Below are 19375 nucleotides of genomic sequence, written 5' to 3'. Positions count from 1 at the left end.
TGCAGCTAGCACAAACAGCCTTCCTCTAGTCCATGTAGCTAGCACAAACAGCAGTCGGTGCACTTTGCGTCAAATTCAAAACAAACATTTCACAGAGAAGTAAACGTAAATAAATAATAGGTAGTTTACTTATATCATGTGATTAGAATCTGTTTTATTGAAAAGTAAAGCAAATGCACATGTTTATAAACAAACGTGATTGTTCAGTAAATCAAAACTATTTGTGAAGTAGAAAGGAGTTCGTCTTAAAACATCTTTGTTTTTCGACCAGCTACTATCCTTTCAATTTTCACGTAAATGTGTTCGTTTCGTTTATCTGCATGACGAAATTCATATTTCAATTACTACCACATCTTCTCGCTTTGCCTTCCACAAACCGTAATACTCACTTACTTAGTGTTAACACCTTGGATTGCTAACACACGACAGAGCGTGAGAAGATATGAAAACATATAAATATTTCGTAAGACGATTATACAGTGGTTAGAGAGAAAATTATAATACACATATCAGAGACGGTGAAGAGAGTTACAAAAAGAAAAGCAACAAACGCAGAACAGTCAGAATGCACAACAAACTATCCAATGTAACATCATTACAGATTCTCTGGTTTCGTTTTTTGTTACTGTTGGCTGTGTCAGTAGGGAAGTATTATCTCTTCTACTCTTTAGTATTGTTACTGCTGGCTGTGTCAGTAGGGAAGTATTATATCTTCTACTCTTTAGTATTGTTACTGTTGGTCAACGACTTATAGTTATGTCAATATCAGTAGGGAAGTATTATCTCTTCTACTCTTTAGTACTGTTACTGCTGGTCAACGACTTATAGTTATAACAATATCAGTAGGGAAGTATTATCTCTTCTACTCTTTAGTATTGTTACTGCTGGTCAACGACTTATAGTTATAACAATATCAGTAGGGAAGTATTATCTCTTCTACTCTTTAGTATTGTTACTGCTGGCTGTGTCAGTAGGGAAGTATTATATCTTCTACTCTTTAGTATTGTTACTGTTGGTCAACGACTTATAGTTATGTCAATATCAGTAGGGAAGTATTATCTCTTCTACTCTTTAGTACTGTTACTGCTGGTCAACGACTTATAGTTATAACAATATCAGTAGGGAAGTATTATCTCTTCTACTCTTTAGTATTGTTACTGCTGGTCAACGACTTATAGTTATAACAATATCAGTAGGGAAGTATTATCTCTTCTACTCTTTAGTATTGTTACTGCTGGTCAACGACTTATAGTTATAACAATATCAGTAGGGAAGTATTATCTCTTCTACTCTTTAGTATTGTTACTGCTGGTCAACGACTTATAGTTATAACAATATCAGTAGGGAAGTATTATCTCTTCTACTCTTTAGTATTGTTACTGTTGGCTGTGTCAGTAGGGAAGTATTATCTCTTCTACTCTTTAGTATTGTTACTGTTGGTCAACGACTTATAGTTATAACAATATCAGTAGGGAAGTATTATCTCTTCTACTCTTTAGTATTGTTACTGTTGGCTGTGTCAGTAGGGAAGTATTATCTCTTCTACTCTTTAGTATTGTTACTGTTGGTCAACGATTTATAGTTATAACAATATCAGTAGGGAAGTATTATCTCTTCTACTCTTTAGTATTGTTACTGTTGGTCAACGACTTATAGTTATAACAATATCAGTGGGGAAGTATTATCTCTTCTACTCTTTAGTATTGTTACTGCTGGTCAACGACTTATAGTTATGACAATATCAGTAGTGATATGAATGTTTTTTGATCAACGACCTATAATCATGACTATACCCCTATGGATGTGTTTCCTACTAAGTCTCAAAATGTGAACTTTTTATTCCCTTTATTATTATATTGTTTATTGCACTGATTATTGACAGTGTTGTAGTACAAAAATTACGACTTAAATGCTATCATATTGCTTATTATTGTGTTGCTTTGAAAAAATATTTGTTTCTACGCATTTTTGGGAATTATGTATTTCAATTTAAATTGGTTTTATTTAGCGCCATCTAGTAGCAAATTGAAACATCAAGTATTACTCGAGGTAAATGAATAATCAATATAAAACCAATTTTCCTTCATGTTACTCTGACTGTTAATCGTTCGCTTCCTACTGACTAAAGAAGACAAGAGCAACTGTCTAGGACACAACGACAAAGGACACTTACACGTATTTTTATAAACCAGTACTTTCTAACATATAGTCCAAAGACTACAAATATTTAGTGGCAAAAATGAAAATAAAATAAATCTTAAATACTCGATTTCTGATAAATTTATATTTGTTCATGTGTTAACGAAATACGACGAACATTGATTCCTTTGATGTTAATTGTAAAATAAGCTAGCCTTATAACTTCAAACCTGGTACAACTAGCTAGATTATAAAATAAAACTATATGGGCGTCAACATACTGTTTACTGTCTGTAAGCTCTTTTAACTGAAGCAAACAGAACAAATAATAATAAGCAGCAGCTGTGCTGTTTACTGTGGTGCAGTACGTGTGGTGAACAAATGTGGTAACATATAGATAATAAACATTGGTAGTTATGATGTTTACTTGGGTAAAGTATCAGTAACAGAGAAAAGAATTTGAGACAATTTGGCTGACAAAGTATTGCAGATGAAGAGTTTATTTTTGTAGTTTAAGAACCTTAGAGTTAATGTATCTAGTAAGAATGCTTTACGACATGTCAGCCAAACTCAATCTATTGAACCCAGAGTCGACAAGGCCTTCCACCATTACCAGTGTTCATCAAATTGGTTGTGATACAACAGAGATAGTAGTGGACAAGACCTTATTCCTATTATTAATTACTAAGATATATTTCGAAACAGAATATTGTTAAAGTGTCGAAAGTCTTGTTGTGATATAAAGTAAAAATATAATATATCGCACTTAGATGCAATGTTAATAGAGTCCTTGCCGTTTTCTATTGTAGAATTGATCTGATATTAATTGTTAACAACTTGTCCGCCTACACGTTTTACTCGAATAATGTTATAAAATAATGGTTGGTGATTAACATATCTGAGTAAACATAGGACCTATGTTTCAATTAGTTACAGTTACTTGTGTAAGGCCCGGCATGGCCAGGTGGTTAAGGTACTCGACTCGTAATCCAAGGGTCGCGGGTTCGAATCTCCGTCGCACCAAACATGCTCGCCCTTTCAGCCATGGGGACGTTATAATGTTATGTTCAATTCCACTATTCGTTGGTGAAAGAGTAGCCCAAGCGTTGGCGGTAGGTGGTGATGACTAGTTGCCTTCCCTCTGGTCTTACACTGCTAAATTAGGAACAGCTAGTGCAGATAGCCTTCGTGTAGCTTCGCGCGAAATTCAGAACAAACAAACATACTACTGCAATCATTATTACTTCTTAACGTAAAAATAGTAAATTTATACATATAAAGGATATAGGCTTGCTTTCCAAATTTCTAACAGTTGAAAATGAGTATGAAAACAAACGTAACAAAATCCTTCTTTTAGCGACTTTTAAAATTTTATTGAATTGTTATATTGTCATTTCTAATACGAGGAACACATCAAAACGTTTCGAATATTTATCAAAACCGTCGATGTTCTTTTATTAATTGGTTACTAACCTTCAGAATAACTTCTGTGACGAACGTCTCTAACTTTTAATTAAAATATTTCTAAGTTATAGAAAAATATGAACTTTCTTCTTGTGAGTTAATACTGTTAAAAATAATAGCAGAAAAAACAAGCCGAATCATTTATAACAAACGAAAATGTTGGGGTCGTTAAATAGTTAATTTTGTAGTTCAATAGTTCGCAGGTAGGTTTGGAAGACCGGCTTTTATTAGGTTTGTTATTATGCCTGTTGCTTCCCGTAATTGACTTTGCCGGAGACACTGTGCATTCTATCAACCAGCGTACTTAAAGATGAATTGTTTTTTGGTTAACCCTAATTTTCAAACTTCTCCAATCGATGGTCATTAGCTGAGTACAGTAACCTGATATAATAGCAATACTTAATTTAAAAAAACGTAACAAAATAGATAATCAAGCTGACCTTAAAAACAAATCTTTTCTCTCTCTCTGTGTTCTAGACCTTTGTATCTCACAAGTGAAAGCTGATGAGTGTAGATCTGAACTTAGTACAACAGATATTTAGACAATTCAATCCAGAAAAAGTGTTGTATATATCTATACATTATTTCTATTTAACTTTCATTAAAAAAATAGAGGTCGCCCAAAATTACTGTAGCTGAAGGAAGAATAGTGAGTGATGTAATTATAACTGGAAACAATAAGAATTGTTGTGTGTAAATAACAGGCAGGGTATGTATATAGGAGTTAAATAAAGTGATATAAAAACAACACGCAGGTTATGTGTGTAAAGGTTAAATAAAGTGATATAAAAACAACACGCAGGTTATGTATGTAAAGGTTAAATAAAGTGATATAAAAACAACACGCAGGGTATGTATGTAGGGTTAAATAAAGTGATATAAAAACAACACGTAGGGTATGTATGTAGGGGTTAAATAAAGTGATATAAAAACAACACGTAGGGTATGTATGTAGGGGTTAAATAAAGTGATATAAAAACAACACGTAGGGTATGTATGTAGGGGTTAAATAAAGTGATATAAAACAACACGTAGGGTATGTATGTAGGGTTAAATAAAGTGATATAAAAACAACACGTAGGGTATGTATATAGGAGTTAAATAAAGTGATATAAAAACAACACGCAGGTTATGTGTGTAAAGGTTAAATAAAGTGATATAAAAACAACACGCAGGTTATGTATGTAAAGGTTAAATAAAGTGATATAAAAACAACACGCAGGGTATGTATGTAGGGGTTAAATAAAGTGATATAAAAACAACACGTAGGGTATGTATGTAGGGGTTAAATAAAGTGATATAAAAACAACACGTAGGGTATGTATGTAGGGGTTAAATAAAGTGATATAAAAACAACACGCAGGGTATGTATGTAAAGGTTAAATAAAGTGATATAAAAACAACACGTAGGGTATGTATGTAGAGTTAAATAAAGTGATATAAAAACAACACGTAGGGTATCTATGTAGGGGTTAAATAAAGTGATATAAAAACAACACGTAGGGTATGTATGTAGGGGTTAAATAAAGTGATATAAAAACAACACGTAGGGTATGTATGTAGGGGTTAAATAAAGTGATATAAAAACAACACGTAGGGTATGTATGTAGGAGTTAAATAAAGTGATATAAAAACAACACGTAGGGTATGTATGTAGGGGTTAAATAAAGTGATATAAAAACAACACGCAGGGTATGTATGTAAAGGTTAAATAAAGTGATATAAAAACAACACGTAGGGTATGTATGTAGGGGTTAAATAAAGTGATATAAAAACAACACGTAGGGTATGTATGTAGAGTTAAATAAAGTGATATAAAAACAACACGCAAGGTATGTATGTAGGGGTTAAATAAAGTGATATAAAAACAACACGTAGGGTATGTATGTAGGGTTAAATAAAGTGATATAAAAACAACACGTAGGGTATGTATGTAGGGTTCAATAAAGTGATATAAAACAACACGCAGGTTATGTATGTAAAGGTTAAATAAAGTGATATAAAAACAACACGCAGGGTATGTATGTAGGGGTTAAATAAAGTGATATAAAAACAACACGTAGGGTATGTATGTAGGGGTTAAATAAAGTGATATAAAACAACACGTAGGGTATGTATGTAGGGTTAAATAAAGTGATATAAAAACAACACGCAGGGTATGTATGTAAAGGTTAAATAAAGTGATATAAAAACAACACGTAGGGTATGTATGTAGAGTTAAATAAAGTGATATAAAAACAACACGCAGGGTATGTATGTAAAGGTTAAATAAAGTGATATAAAAACAACACGCAGGGTATGTATGTAGGGGTTAAATAAAGTGATATAAAAACAACACGTAGGGTATGTATGTAGAGTTAAATAAAGTGATATAAAAACAACACGCAGGGTATGTATGTAGGGGTTAAATAAAGTGATATAAAAACAACACGTAGGGTATGTATGTAAAGGTTAAATAAAGTGATATAAAAACAACACGTAGGGTATGTATGTAGAGTTAAATAAAGTGATATAAAAAGAATGTGTGTGTGTGTTTTCTTATAGCAAAGCCACATCGGGTTATCTGCTCAGCCCACCGAGGGGAATCGAACCCTTGATTGTGATATAAAAAAAAGAACATGCAGGATATTTATGTAGACGTTAAATAAATTGATATAAAAACAACATTTAGGATATTTATGTAGAAGTTAAATAAACTGATATAAACAAGAGAAACTTGCCGAATGATCAAAATATTAGTTCTCTAAACCTACACAAACCAATTTTACGTTTTATTTTTTAAGCTGACGGTTTGAGGAATGTACGGCGCGTGAGAGAAATAATTAATTATATGGTATATTTATTTATTTGGTAAAATCATGTTTTCTTGGTTCGTTACGTAAGTTGGAACATTTTCTTCTCGTCACACTTAGGTGAAGTGTTTCAGAACGTAACTTGAACAAGTTCGATAGATCAGTGAAGTAAAATCTTTATAGATTTTTTGTCGTTGTTATTCTTGTTCGTGTCTCTTATTCTCTTAATTCGACCACTTCGTCTCTTCTAGTTCAATTTATCTCAACCTTTTATTTGTAGCCCATTTCCGAACTCCGAGATCTTAACTTCTGACATAAGCACTTTTTGTCAAAATTCGCGAGGTTAGAGCTATCACAGTCGGATGTTCATTTAACACAAAGCATGTTATTGGAGTGACAAGCTTTTAAAGTATATATTACGTAGTAAATTAGTCGTCTAACGGCGTCATATCTTTTTATAAACCTCACTGTAGTTCAGTGATGACATATATATCAAGTTTATAAATGAATGTGTTTTTAACAAGATATCAATACCGTAAATATAATATTTTAATTCGGTATCACGACTATAAATCCAATACATGTTTTTAATGAAATATAAATACTGTAAATCTAATCTGTGTTTTAATGATGTGACAAGAACATAAACGTCGAACATGTTTTAATAGTATATAATACGTATTGGAAATAACTGTAAGAACAAACTTTATCCCAAGTTCAACAGTTTCAAATTTGAATTGAAATCGAAATGTTTGGGTCATTCTAGAAATCTTTATCAATCAAGATAGATACAGAGCAGCCAGCCTATACAAACGTGTGTCTAAGTAACATTTTGTCCTCAAAAGATTTCTTAAGTAAAATATAATCGTAGGATCCATTAGTTGTTTGTGCAAGATATATTTCAGTACGATTGAATAACGGTCATTAAACTTGTAATTACTGGATCCTGTTTCGTAACATGCTGACATACATTTCCCCAAATGATCAGTATAGCAGTAGATGACACAGAAGTGATTGTGGTTTCATCACAAATTGTATATTTGGATGTTACTTCTCAGCAAGTCACACTTTAAATGATTGTGGTTTCAGTACAAATTGGATATTTGGATGTTATTTCTCAGCCAACTAAACTTTTTTATTTATTCATACAAGGCTGTTTTTCGATTTAGCTGATCTTCTTGTCTGGTTCATCTCGTTACAGGGAAGTTTCGGTTCAGTAAACCTAATCGTCTGACTTATTTCATTGCAAGTTAATTTTTAATTCATATAACATTAGCACCTGATTTGTCTTAGTATATTTTCTGGTTCATTTCAGTACAGGTTACTTTTAAGGTCAGGTAACTTCACCGTCCCATTTATTTTAATAGATATTACTTTCCGGGTCATTTTGAAACGAAAATCTTCTTTCTATTCCTTAACACCAGAAAGTAATTATAACATTATTTTTATCTTTATAAAATGCTGACTGATGATAAGCGACTTTAAAATACTTATTAAGTGGCGTTGATAAATACACAGTACCATTTCAAGTAAGCTATGGAAAAACAAGTTTTAACACAGCAATCCAACATCTAAATATCTACTTACTAATCATAATGTACCTTCTTCTCTCTAAGTGTCCAACCATTAAATATAACCTTCATTCTTTCTAAAGGTTAGCCCACTGATAATAACCAACCTTCTGGTTCAATTGCCCATCATTTTCATAACCTAATTTGTCGTTTTAAAATGTCCAACGAACAAAGACAAAATACTTTCTTGTTTCTAAATGTCCAGAGTAACATCATTCTATTTTCCTGTTCCTAAGGTAAGTATTCACGCAGTAATGTTAATCCTAATTTTGTGTTTGAAATACCAGTATGGTAATGATAATAGTGATGATCGGGTTTTGTTCGGTATGGTAATGATAATAGTGATGATCCTGTTTTGTTCAGTATGGTAATGATAACGGTGATGATCATGTTTTGTTCAGTATGGTAATGATAACGGTGATGATCATGTTTTGTTCAGTATGGTAATGATAACGGTGATGATCATGTTTTGTTCAGTATTGTAATGATAACGGTGATGATCATTTTTTGTTCAGTATGGTAATGATAACGGTGATGATCATGTTTTGTTCAGTATGGTAATGATAATAGTGATGATCCTGTTTCGTTCAGTATTGTAATGATAACGGTGATGATCCTGTTTTGTTCAGTATGGTAATGATAATAGTGATGATCATGTTTTGTTCAGTATGGTAATGAAGGTTTTTTGAAGGAAGTTTCTTGATGTTGATGAAGTGTTGTTTAATTTTGTCGATTTCATCGTTAATTTTATCTGGTGAACATAGTTTTGTGGCTGTTTTTTTATCTGGTTTCTTAAAATGTTGAGTTTTTGTTTTGTTTCATGATTTACTGAGTTCCAGGGAATGTATAGTTCAGTATGGGTGATTTTTCTGTGGATTTCTGTTTTGAATTGTCTATCGGTTTTAGTGATCTTGAGGTTGAGAAATGTTATTTGATTAGTTTTTTTCCTGTTCACAGGTAAACTTAACGTGGTTGATAAAACTAAGTGTGTGTTCTATCGATGTGAATCCAGTAATTTTATTGTTTACATACCTGTACCAGTATAGTGGTGGGTGTAAGTCTGATCTTATCGCTTGAGATTCAGTCTGTGTCATGTCATGACATGTGCCCGGCAACGGTCAGTTGCAAACTCTCTCTTTGTTAACTTGAAAATGACCTAAGAAATTCGAAACTTTGTTCTGTACTTTATATTAATTAAAGTATTAATATCCATGGCAGCCGTCTTGAGAATGCGATCATATGATATATTCTAACATATTGCTAATTGTTATAATGATCGTATGATATAATATAACTTATTGTTCTGATGGTTTTTATTGTTAGGCAAGCTGATCTGGCTCTTTCGTGTACAAAACAACATCATATAAAGACATGTTTGAAGTTCGTTCAATTAATTATAAGAAATACCAATTTTTTCTCGATGAACTGAACTTCAAGTTTTCCATTTAGGACTAATTTCAGAAACGAACTACTACTACAGAAGTTCCATTCATCTGCTAACTGCGTATTTAATTTATTATTCTTGAAAACATAATTTCCATATCCACAGCATTTAACTAAGTATCTGGCTGAGAGTAACGAACATATTGGCACAAACAAACCAAGACACTCAACAATATTGTTAATTAACTCGAGTCGTATTCCTTCGTTACATATTGTTCAAATTATTTCGTAATATTTGCAGAGTGTTTAAGACTAATTAAAGACTACTACGTTATTTCTGATCAACAATACACGTTGTGGGATATAGTCCAGATATAAACTTGGGCTGCATCGTAACGTCACTTGGACAATCATATTAGAGGAAGATAATAATGTCATATTAAACTTAAAAACATCCATATATAGAAGGGTAACAACTCTTGACAATTAACAAATTTTATTTTCATAAAATAAAGATTAGTGGGCCTAATTCATAAATGAAGTGTATAAAACGTGAAATCCAGTCTTGGCTAAGAAACAAGCATCCTTATCGTTCATAAATTGTGCAATCACAATGATGGAATGAACATTTGTAGCTATTATGAGTTCTTTATGTAACTGATTAAAGTTCTATCGTCAACTAAACAGCTTTCGTTTAGCCTAATTCTCATCCATGCAGCTTCTATCACATGCGTTTAATGAAGAACGTTTAGTTATGATTCTCATACGAACATACTTAATGGTGTTTGAGGTTATGGTTCGTGGAGAGATGTGTAGCAAATTGCACTTCGTTTCATCTTTGAGTTTTACCCTTAAGTTTCATGTTTTTTGTTATATTAAATGTGTTATTTTGTGTCTCGTTGTTTCCCTGTTAATAGTCCTCCATGTACGTTAATAGTCCTCCATGTACATTAATAGTCCTCGATGTACGTTAATAGTCCTCCATGTACGTTAATAGTCCTATATGTACATTAATAGTCCTCCATATACGTTAATAGTCCTCCATGTACGTTAATAGTCCTCGATGTACATTAATAGTCCTCCATGTATGTTAATAGTCCTCCATGTACGTTAATAATCCTCCATATACGTTAATAGTCCTCCATGTACATTAATAGTCCTCCATGTATGTTAATAGTCCTCCATGTACGTTAATAGTCCTTCATGTACGTTAATAGTTCTCTATGTACGTTAATAGTCCTGTATGTACATTAATAGTTCTTTATGTACGTTAATAGTCCTCCATGTACATTTCTTATGACTTTTTGGGTATTATTCCTGTGATCCTTTTCCATATATATTATTTCTTCTCTCTCCCGGTAGTGTTGAAGGGTTAGTTTTATACATAAACCTAAATAAATATTTAAACATTATAATAAATATTTCTGTATATATATATATATATATCCTTTAACATTTTCAACCGCAATATCTGAAATTCCTGTTGTTTTTTCATCATATATGTTTGGGTTCACAACTTTAACTTCCATTTGCTTTCTTGTTCCTCTTTGTTTTAATTTTCTGTCGCTCTCGTCTGATTTTTTCTCTCTTTCTTTTCATCCTGTTTCCACTGTTCCATTATTTTCATTAGATTTTCTTTTTTCGCTCAAGAACGTGTCGTAATTTTGAAGTGCAACCTTATTTTGTTTTAGTTTCAATAAAATAACCACACTTCTGACTAGACATCATTGTTGTAACAATTATTTCCGCTCGCGAGTTGATTTAGGTATCATTAAAGTAAAAAGAAAATTGAAAGTTCAGTTCACTTAATGATAGCGAAAATGTTCTATTTCAAAGAAGTTTCAATTCTACGTTTGGATTAACCAGCATTCACCTATTGGAGTAACTCCACAAATAAACCAAGTTTAACAGAAATTCCAATTAACTTTATATCTGTTTCTTTTTTGAAGTAATAACTAAAAGTTTACAAGAGTGAAATAATTGAGAAGCAGATCACAACTGAATATTGGACAAATTCTACTTTAACTGACAGCAAAAACAAAACACTAACACAATTCATCACTTTAACACTTATTAAATAAGTGTAGCCTGATTCTTTTTTTATTACACATTATTATGATTATTTCTAAACATGAAGACCTTTTCCAAATTGTGTGAAACTCCCTCGTAGCTGAACAACAAGAATTTATAGAATAGCCCACTTTGAAAACTGTTTTAAATGTTTTTAACGTTGAGTGGGTCCTTTTGTATCAGTTGATAAAACATAATACAAAATCTAGTCCACGTAAAAATAAAGTGTCATATTTCTGCTAAGAAATATTTCATATATTACACCGTTTCATGAAAAAACGCTGTTTTATTACACAGACACCGTTAAGCAGTCATTTAGTAACAATTTTTTTTTCGAATGTATAATACTTTTCGTATTTCCAGAACTTTCTTGAAACAAAAACTCAAAATTTACAATCTGAAGTGATACACAAACCAACTATTAACTACTGACTTGATAACCATTTCAACACAGTAACATACTTACTAATCGCTCCAATATAGTAACATACCAATCATAGTCCAACACAGTAACACACTTACTAACTATTCCAGTACAGTAAGAAAACGTATTAATCAGTCCAACACAGTAACAGACTCAATAATCAATGTAACATAGTAACAAATTTGCTAATCAATCCAACTTAGTAACAGACTCAATAATCAATGTAACATAGTAACAAACTTGCTAATCAATCCAACGCAGTAACAGATTCAATAATCAGTTAAGGCCCGGCATGACCAGGTGGGTAAGGCACTCGAATCGTGATCTGAGGGTCGCCGTTTCAGCCGTGGGGGTGTTATAATGTGACGGTCAATTCCACTATTCGTTCGCAAAATAATAGCCCAAGAGTTGACGATGGGTAGTGATGACTAGCTGCTTTCTCTCTTGTCTTACACTGCTAAATTAAGGAAGGCTAGCGCAGATAGTTCTCGTGTAGCTTTGCGCGAAATTCAAACCAAACCAATAATTAGTCTAATACAGTAACAGACTAAATAAATAATCAATCCATCACAGTACCACATTCCATAATCAATCTATCACAGTACCACATTCAATAATCATCTATCACAGTACCACATTCAATAATCAATCCATCACAGTACCACATTCAATATTCAATCTATCACAGTACTACATTCAATAATCAATCTATCACAGTACCACATTCCATAATCAATCCATCACAGTACCACATTCAATAATTAGTCCAGCACAGTACGAGATTCAGTAAACAATCCAATACATTACCAGACTCAATAATTAGTCCAACGCAGTAACAGACTAAATAATCATCAACAATCTTTGTTCGAACCCCATTTTTATATTGAACAAATTGTTTCGTACCATATCACGTGTTGATAATACGACTTTAAATACTCCCTCTAGTAAAAAACAATACGCGTGTTATGTTTCACAAAACCATACGTAGTTTTCAACAATATTCTTTAACGATTTATTGATAGAAGATTGTTAAATCTCTTATTTATGTGTTTTTCAGAGCGCGTGTTTCTTAGCATTCTCATACGCAGTACAAGGCTGTTATACAATTATGAGTTCTATTATTACCAATATACAGGAATTTCAAAACTTTCTTTGTCTTTCAGAGCCATGTGAGAAGATGTACTGTTCTTACGGTGCCCAGTGTCTGGTGGATGACCGCACCCTCCAAGCATACTGTCACTGTCAGGACTCTTGTAACGAGATATTCGCCCCAGTCTGTGGTAACGATGAAGTGACATACATGAGTGAGTGCGTCATGAGTATGTCGTCCTGCACCCAACAACGCACAATATTTGTTAAACACCAGGGTCCCTGTGGTAAGTTTCTCGTCAGCTCTTTAAGAAATATCTTTCACCGACATAATTCAATTCACCCGAACAGGTGAGTCCATAAAAACAATTCTGGTCCACTCTGTGGTCCGGTATGAGCTCGTGTATCACCATCGATAACAAACCTGAGGTGTACACTAGAAAACACGTGTTCATAAACCTAAAACAGTTCGCAAAGCTAGCTTTTATTAGTATATTTTGTCTTTGATATAAGAAGTTAAGAATTTTCACTGAATGTTTTTGTGTGGTATTAAAGCCACGTGTAGATACACACAGTTTATTGTCTTTATTAAGTGTGGGTTCTTGCATATTTTTGCCGTCGAAACTGTAGATTTCATTATGTATGTATTTCCATGTCATATGAGAAACTACTTAATATTTGTAATTAAATACTTAAACAACATTTCTGTAGCTTAAATAAGAGCAACATAAATTTATTTTTATAAGTAATCGACGTTTCGAGTCTTAAAGAAGATTAAGATATCTTTATCAGGGCATGGATTTAAACAGTAACTTTCTTAAAGCGATGTGCAGCTGAACTTATGTGTAGATGTTTTCTTATCTCACAAAATATAGACATACTGTTCGTTTCTTGCCACGATCTGTTTGAAACCTAGTGTGGACTTTATAGACAAGTAGATATATATTTTCTACTGCTATTTTCTTTACGTTTTTTTCAAGCACTATAAATATATTACTGGTTCAACGTATTCTGAACAGATGTACACAAATAATTCATTTTTGTGCCCTTCTATATCTTGTTCTGAACATAGTAAAAACCATACAGACAAGAAAATTCAAGATTACTGGTTATATGATTATCCTACAAACAGTTTGAAAGTTACGAAAGAATGATATATTCGATTAAAAGTAATTTTCTTTCTTTAACGCAAACTATTGAAAAATTGATGAATAAAATATATAGACAATTAAAAGTGAACTATTATCCTACCACAAAGTGCTTCCATTGAGAAACACATGATGAACTATGCGTGTAACTAAAACGTTTAAAGCAATAACGAAACTGCTTTCAAAAGAGGTAACATCTGTACATACGATTAACCACTTCTTTCATTGTTCACAAACATGTCTGGGTTTTTCTATTTCGGCGGTGTGGTTAAACTTATAAGCGATTAAAACGATAATACGAATTTGAAAATAAAAAATCCACAATGGTCACTACTTGAAATAAACAATAACATCTGGACGAAGATGGATAGTTCTTTTGTTTTTTACAATGTACGTTAAATCGGCTGACATATTAAATTGGTATTGCCCGAAAATTGTTATTTTTAAACCTTTTCCTACGAAGACACTAACACATCCGTTACTTGTAGATGTCATATCATAGTTTTAGATGTGCTTCTAGGTCAAATTCAGGTGTACAAAGAGCTTAAAATTAAACTTCAAAAATCAATTTATAAGCTTTAGTGGCCTATAAAGACGCGGAATAAATGTTTTAACTACAAAAATTGGCCATGTGACATTACTTATAAAAGACTACTAATATTGTTTGATATAAACAGGACAAATGTTTTGTACTTTGCGAAACTTGGTTGAATCATTGCTTATACAAGACTACTAACAATGCTCGAAATTATATGCATATAATAAGCCCAATATAATTAAATAATATTATATAGAGGACAATCAATAGTATTGAAGAAACTAAATAGAGGCCAAACTTATGTTCTAATTAGTTTTTCATATTAGTAGTTTCAGTTTAAATGCTCACGGTTCAACGGACTTCAAACTGTATTTAGAAATATATTAATGAGCAAGTAATTAAACGCAGCGGGTTAGGAATAATATGCAAGTTAATCAGTTCTCATGTTAGTTCTAGCAGATAAAATAATATATTTCAGTTACCGCAGATTATTTCATTAAAGAAACAAGTAAGGCTTAAATCATTTTCATGAAGCTTTACGATTCAGTTTCATTCAAAGAAAAACTCCCACACAGTCAGATAAACATGAAGAGTGAGAAAGGGAAAAAAAGTTTATTGATATGGTAATACGTCTTATGTATCTATAGCAACCGCGCTTAGCAACAACCAAGAAGCTGTGTGATAACAGTCTAACTGCCACTTGGGTTTTAGATAAAGGTAGACAAGTGACGTTCTTTTTCTTAACCAAGTGTTCCTTCTAGATAGCAAGTCCCCAGATGGTAACGTGTGTTTTGACTGCCAGGTTTTCATTAAAGTGTACCCAACTCTAAACCGTTACCAAAACCCACAATGATAACTTGTGGTAGAAAAAAAAATTAAAGTTTTACACAATTAATGGCAGTAGCATTTGCCAATCAACAATAGGTTTTACATTGATCCAGAAATCTGTAACTGAAACAGTCTGGACATCTGGGATAAAGAAATCTACCGTGAATTATTTGATTACTGATCTTTCTCACGTTTTCTCCACGTGCCAGTTCCGTGACTTGTTCTTGTGGAGTTTAAAACAAAGGAAACAGTGATAGGTTGTTTCAAGTTTCAAACAGAACTCTGTTCACAGACAGATGATACGTAATATCCAAAACTCCGCAGAAGTTGGATCTCTTAAATAATATGCACTAGCGGTAGAATAAGATATGATAAGTAACGTTCATCTTGTGACTTAGTCCAGTAGTCGCTGTCTAGGCTGCAGTTAAAAGGTCCAAGGTTTGAGCTCGTGATATGCTGTTGAATATGCTTAGCATTTTCAGTCATAAACGTGGTGTTTATTCGGTATCAGTGGCCGTATGGGTACCGATGCTGCTCTCTGAATGTTTTTCTTGAACGTGGTGTCAATAACCTGATCGGTGAACCACGTGCCACGTAACGCGTCGTCCAATGTGTGAACACCAAATGCAATAATACGTGTAGTTAATGGATGACAAAAAACCTACTTTTAAGTTACGTGAACAAGCTGCAAACTAGCTTTTATATGGATACACGGTATTAGTAATTTGTTAAACACTGCATGTATCATTTTATCTGTTAAAACAATTACATCATGCATAACAGAATTCTGTTAATCAAATATATCACTACTTAGCAGTAACCCTAATTCTGAGGCTATAATACTATTTTTATAAAATATTATAAGTCTCGAAATTTCCTAACAGACGAGATTAAGAATCCAGTATTTAAAAATCCAAGAGGTGTAATATTTTTGTCTTATAATATTTATTTTTATAATTGTACGTCATCAGCTTGTAAAAGGCGTTCACACCATAACAATTGTTGTAACACATAAATTATATAAATAGTTTTCCGCCCGTGCTTCCTTGTCCAAGGCAGCTTAACAGACTGATGGGACGGAAATTATCTGGATTAGTTCTGTTGGTTTGTTTCTTTGGGATCGTGGTTATAATGGCTTTTTTTCCAAGTGTCGGGGTAATATCCAGTTGCCAGTAAAATGTTCATGATGTTTGTGAGATGTTGTAATAGGAGAGTAGAGCTTTTTTTCAGAATAATGTTTGAAATTTGGTCATGTCCGGGGGAAGTATTCTTGAAGTTTTTGATATTAATTTTTAGTTCAGTTATGGTTATTTTTCTATTGATTGAACTTGAGTATGCCTCTAGTGTCTCGCCAGGGAATTCTGGTGAGAATGAAGCTTGGTTTGTATTTATGAAGTTGTTGACATGATGTTGGTGTTGTGTGTCAAAGTCTACTGAATTTAGGTCGCTAAAGGAGGATTCGTAGTAGTCAGCTAATAAGTCAGCTTTCTCTACGTCCGTCCTTGCAATTTTATTGTTGTGTGTGATATGTTGTAGCATGTGATTTGTGTTTTTGTCTGAAGCAATACTCTTGAATTTTTTCCAACATTCTTTTGGGTTGTTCTTGATTTTTTCTAAGTTTTACAGAAGTTTTGATGGAGAGAGTTATCTCCAACCGTCTTCTCCATTTTGTGAATCAAATAACATCCTTCCAGAATCCCAAAATGCCTCCAGGAAAAACAGGCAAACAACAGATCACCTCACGCGACTAACCGAATCAATCTGTAAAGCTTTCAACAATAACCAAGTAACCATTGGGGTATTCCTAGATGTCAAAAAAGCATTCCACAGCGTATGGCACAATGCCATCAAATACAAACTAAAACACCTGAAAATAAATCCCACTATAGTTAACTGGATTTCAAATTTCTTAACAGATAGAACAGCACAAGTAAAAGTCAATAAAACTATATCTAAATCATTTAATATAACCGCAGGAGTGCCCCAAGGATCAGTCCTCTCTCCACTTTTATATATTATTTTCGTCAGCGACATACCTTTCCCAAATCTAACATACACGCATAATTCACAACACGCAGACGACATCGCTATCTGGAGCACCTCCAGAAACCCAGTGATGGCCACGTCTCGCGTACAAGAAACACTGAACAACGTCTCGACCTGGAGTAACAAGTGGAGAGTAGTGTTAAATCCAACCAAAACACAAGCAATCACCTTCTACAGGAAACTAAAAACACAAAGAAAAATCTAGAAAAATAAAATTATCACTAGGAAATACGACCAATAACATGAGCAAAAACATCACATTCTTTGGCATCACTTTCGACACAAAACTAACATGGAAAAAACATGTTAACAATATACACTTATCAATTAGAAAACGGATTTCACACCTAATGACTCTAACCAGTAGACAATCGAAATGTCACCAAACACCATTATACAAATATACAAGGCTTACATCCGTCCACTAATAGAATATGGATGTCAAGTAACATATAATATGTCAAATAACACACTCCAGAAAATCCAAGTTCAACAAAACAAAATACTAAGATCTACATTCAGTCTACCATCATTCACTCCAGTAAATTATATACATCAAATCAGCAACTTACCAACACTAAGAAATAGACTAACGGAAATATCACATAAATACTATTTAAAAGCAGAAAACAGAAACAAACTAACGGCATCACTTTACAAATTAACTAGTGCACCAACTAAATATACTTCACCTTACAACATATTTCAAGAATCACAAATCACACAACAAAATAATCAAAGACAAAACTCACGTTAACACTATGTATTTTTCTTTTTAGGTCTCGGGCACAGGACAGGTAAAACTTTCGGCGCCTGTCCTGTAAAGTGGGTTTTTTCGGGGCGCTCCTGTTTCCCCACAGCAAAAAAACTTAGGCATTGGATCTATAGGTCCCAGCCCAGGCAACTTTATTGCCAGACCCTAATTCGGGTCGTTTGAGTTCATGTTCATATTTACTTTGACTTCTGCCTTTCGGGACGGGACCCGGCCGTTCTCTCCGGTGATGCCTTTGCCTCGGTCTAGGATAACATTAAGAGTGACCTCCTTCACCCAAAAAAGAGTCAGAAATTATTTAAGAAATAAATAACTAAAACTAAATCTAATAACCTTTCACGAAAGGGGACAAAGAGGAACCACAACGTTCCTGAACACCCCAGTTGGAGAGAGAATTCTTACGATTTCTCTTTCTCTAAACTAAACCCCTGCCACGTTAGTTTGCGTTTGTGTTTGCTTCCTTCTATAGAAATAGCATGCAGATATAATTTAAACGCAAAACGTAGAAACGAACTAACTGAGTCATTATTCAAATTAGCCATACAAAATACATCTCGCCATATAACATACTTCAACAATCACAAACCACTCAATAAAACACATAATTATAAATAAGGTGCATATATGTTTTGTTCTTTTTTTCCAGCTCCGGGCACAAGACAGGTAGAACATTCGGCGCCTGTCCTGTGAAAGTGAGTTTTCTGGAGTTCTCCTTTCTCCCCCCCCCCCACAATAAATTCTGAGGCACTTGGATTTATAGGTCTCAGCCACTCGGTTGAGTTTTCTGGGATTCTCCTTCCCCCCCCCCACAACAAATTCTGAGGCACTTGAATTTATAGGTCCCAACCACTCCGTGAACCTGATAACGGGACGTTCCACTGATCGATGTGGAGTTGGTCGTTTCTTTTCTGCCGGCGGACTTAGGACATGTTCACTTCCTTTTTGAGACCTGTGGCTCGCTCTCCTTAGGACATGTTTACTTCCTTTTTGAGACCTGTGGCTCGCTCTCCTTAGGACAAGTTCACTTCCTTTTTGAGACCTGTGGCTCGCTCTCCTTAGGACATGTTCACTTCCTTTTTGAGACCTGTGGCTCGCTCTCCTTAGGACATGC

General features: G+C 33.5%; 1 protein-coding gene across 1 annotated transcript in view; it reads left to right on the top strand.

Annotated features, from left to right (window-relative positions):
- Nucleotides 1-19375, top strand: part of LOC143236334 (agrin-like) — a 398571-nt gene that overhangs the window by 225470 nt on the left and 153726 nt on the right. Inside the window, 1 exon segment of the mRNA XM_076474633.1 lies at nucleotides 13007-13219. Coding sequence (XP_076330748.1) covers nucleotides 13007-13219 — 213 coding nt within the window.

This window comes from Tachypleus tridentatus, chromosome 1 (assembly GCF_004210375.1).
Source record: "Tachypleus tridentatus isolate NWPU-2018 chromosome 1, ASM421037v1, whole genome shotgun sequence".
Taxonomy (NCBI): domain Eukaryota; kingdom Metazoa; phylum Arthropoda; class Merostomata; order Xiphosura; family Limulidae; genus Tachypleus; species Tachypleus tridentatus.
The sequence above is the reverse complement of the archived record's forward strand: the minus strand, read 5'-3'. Positions and strand labels throughout refer to the sequence as shown.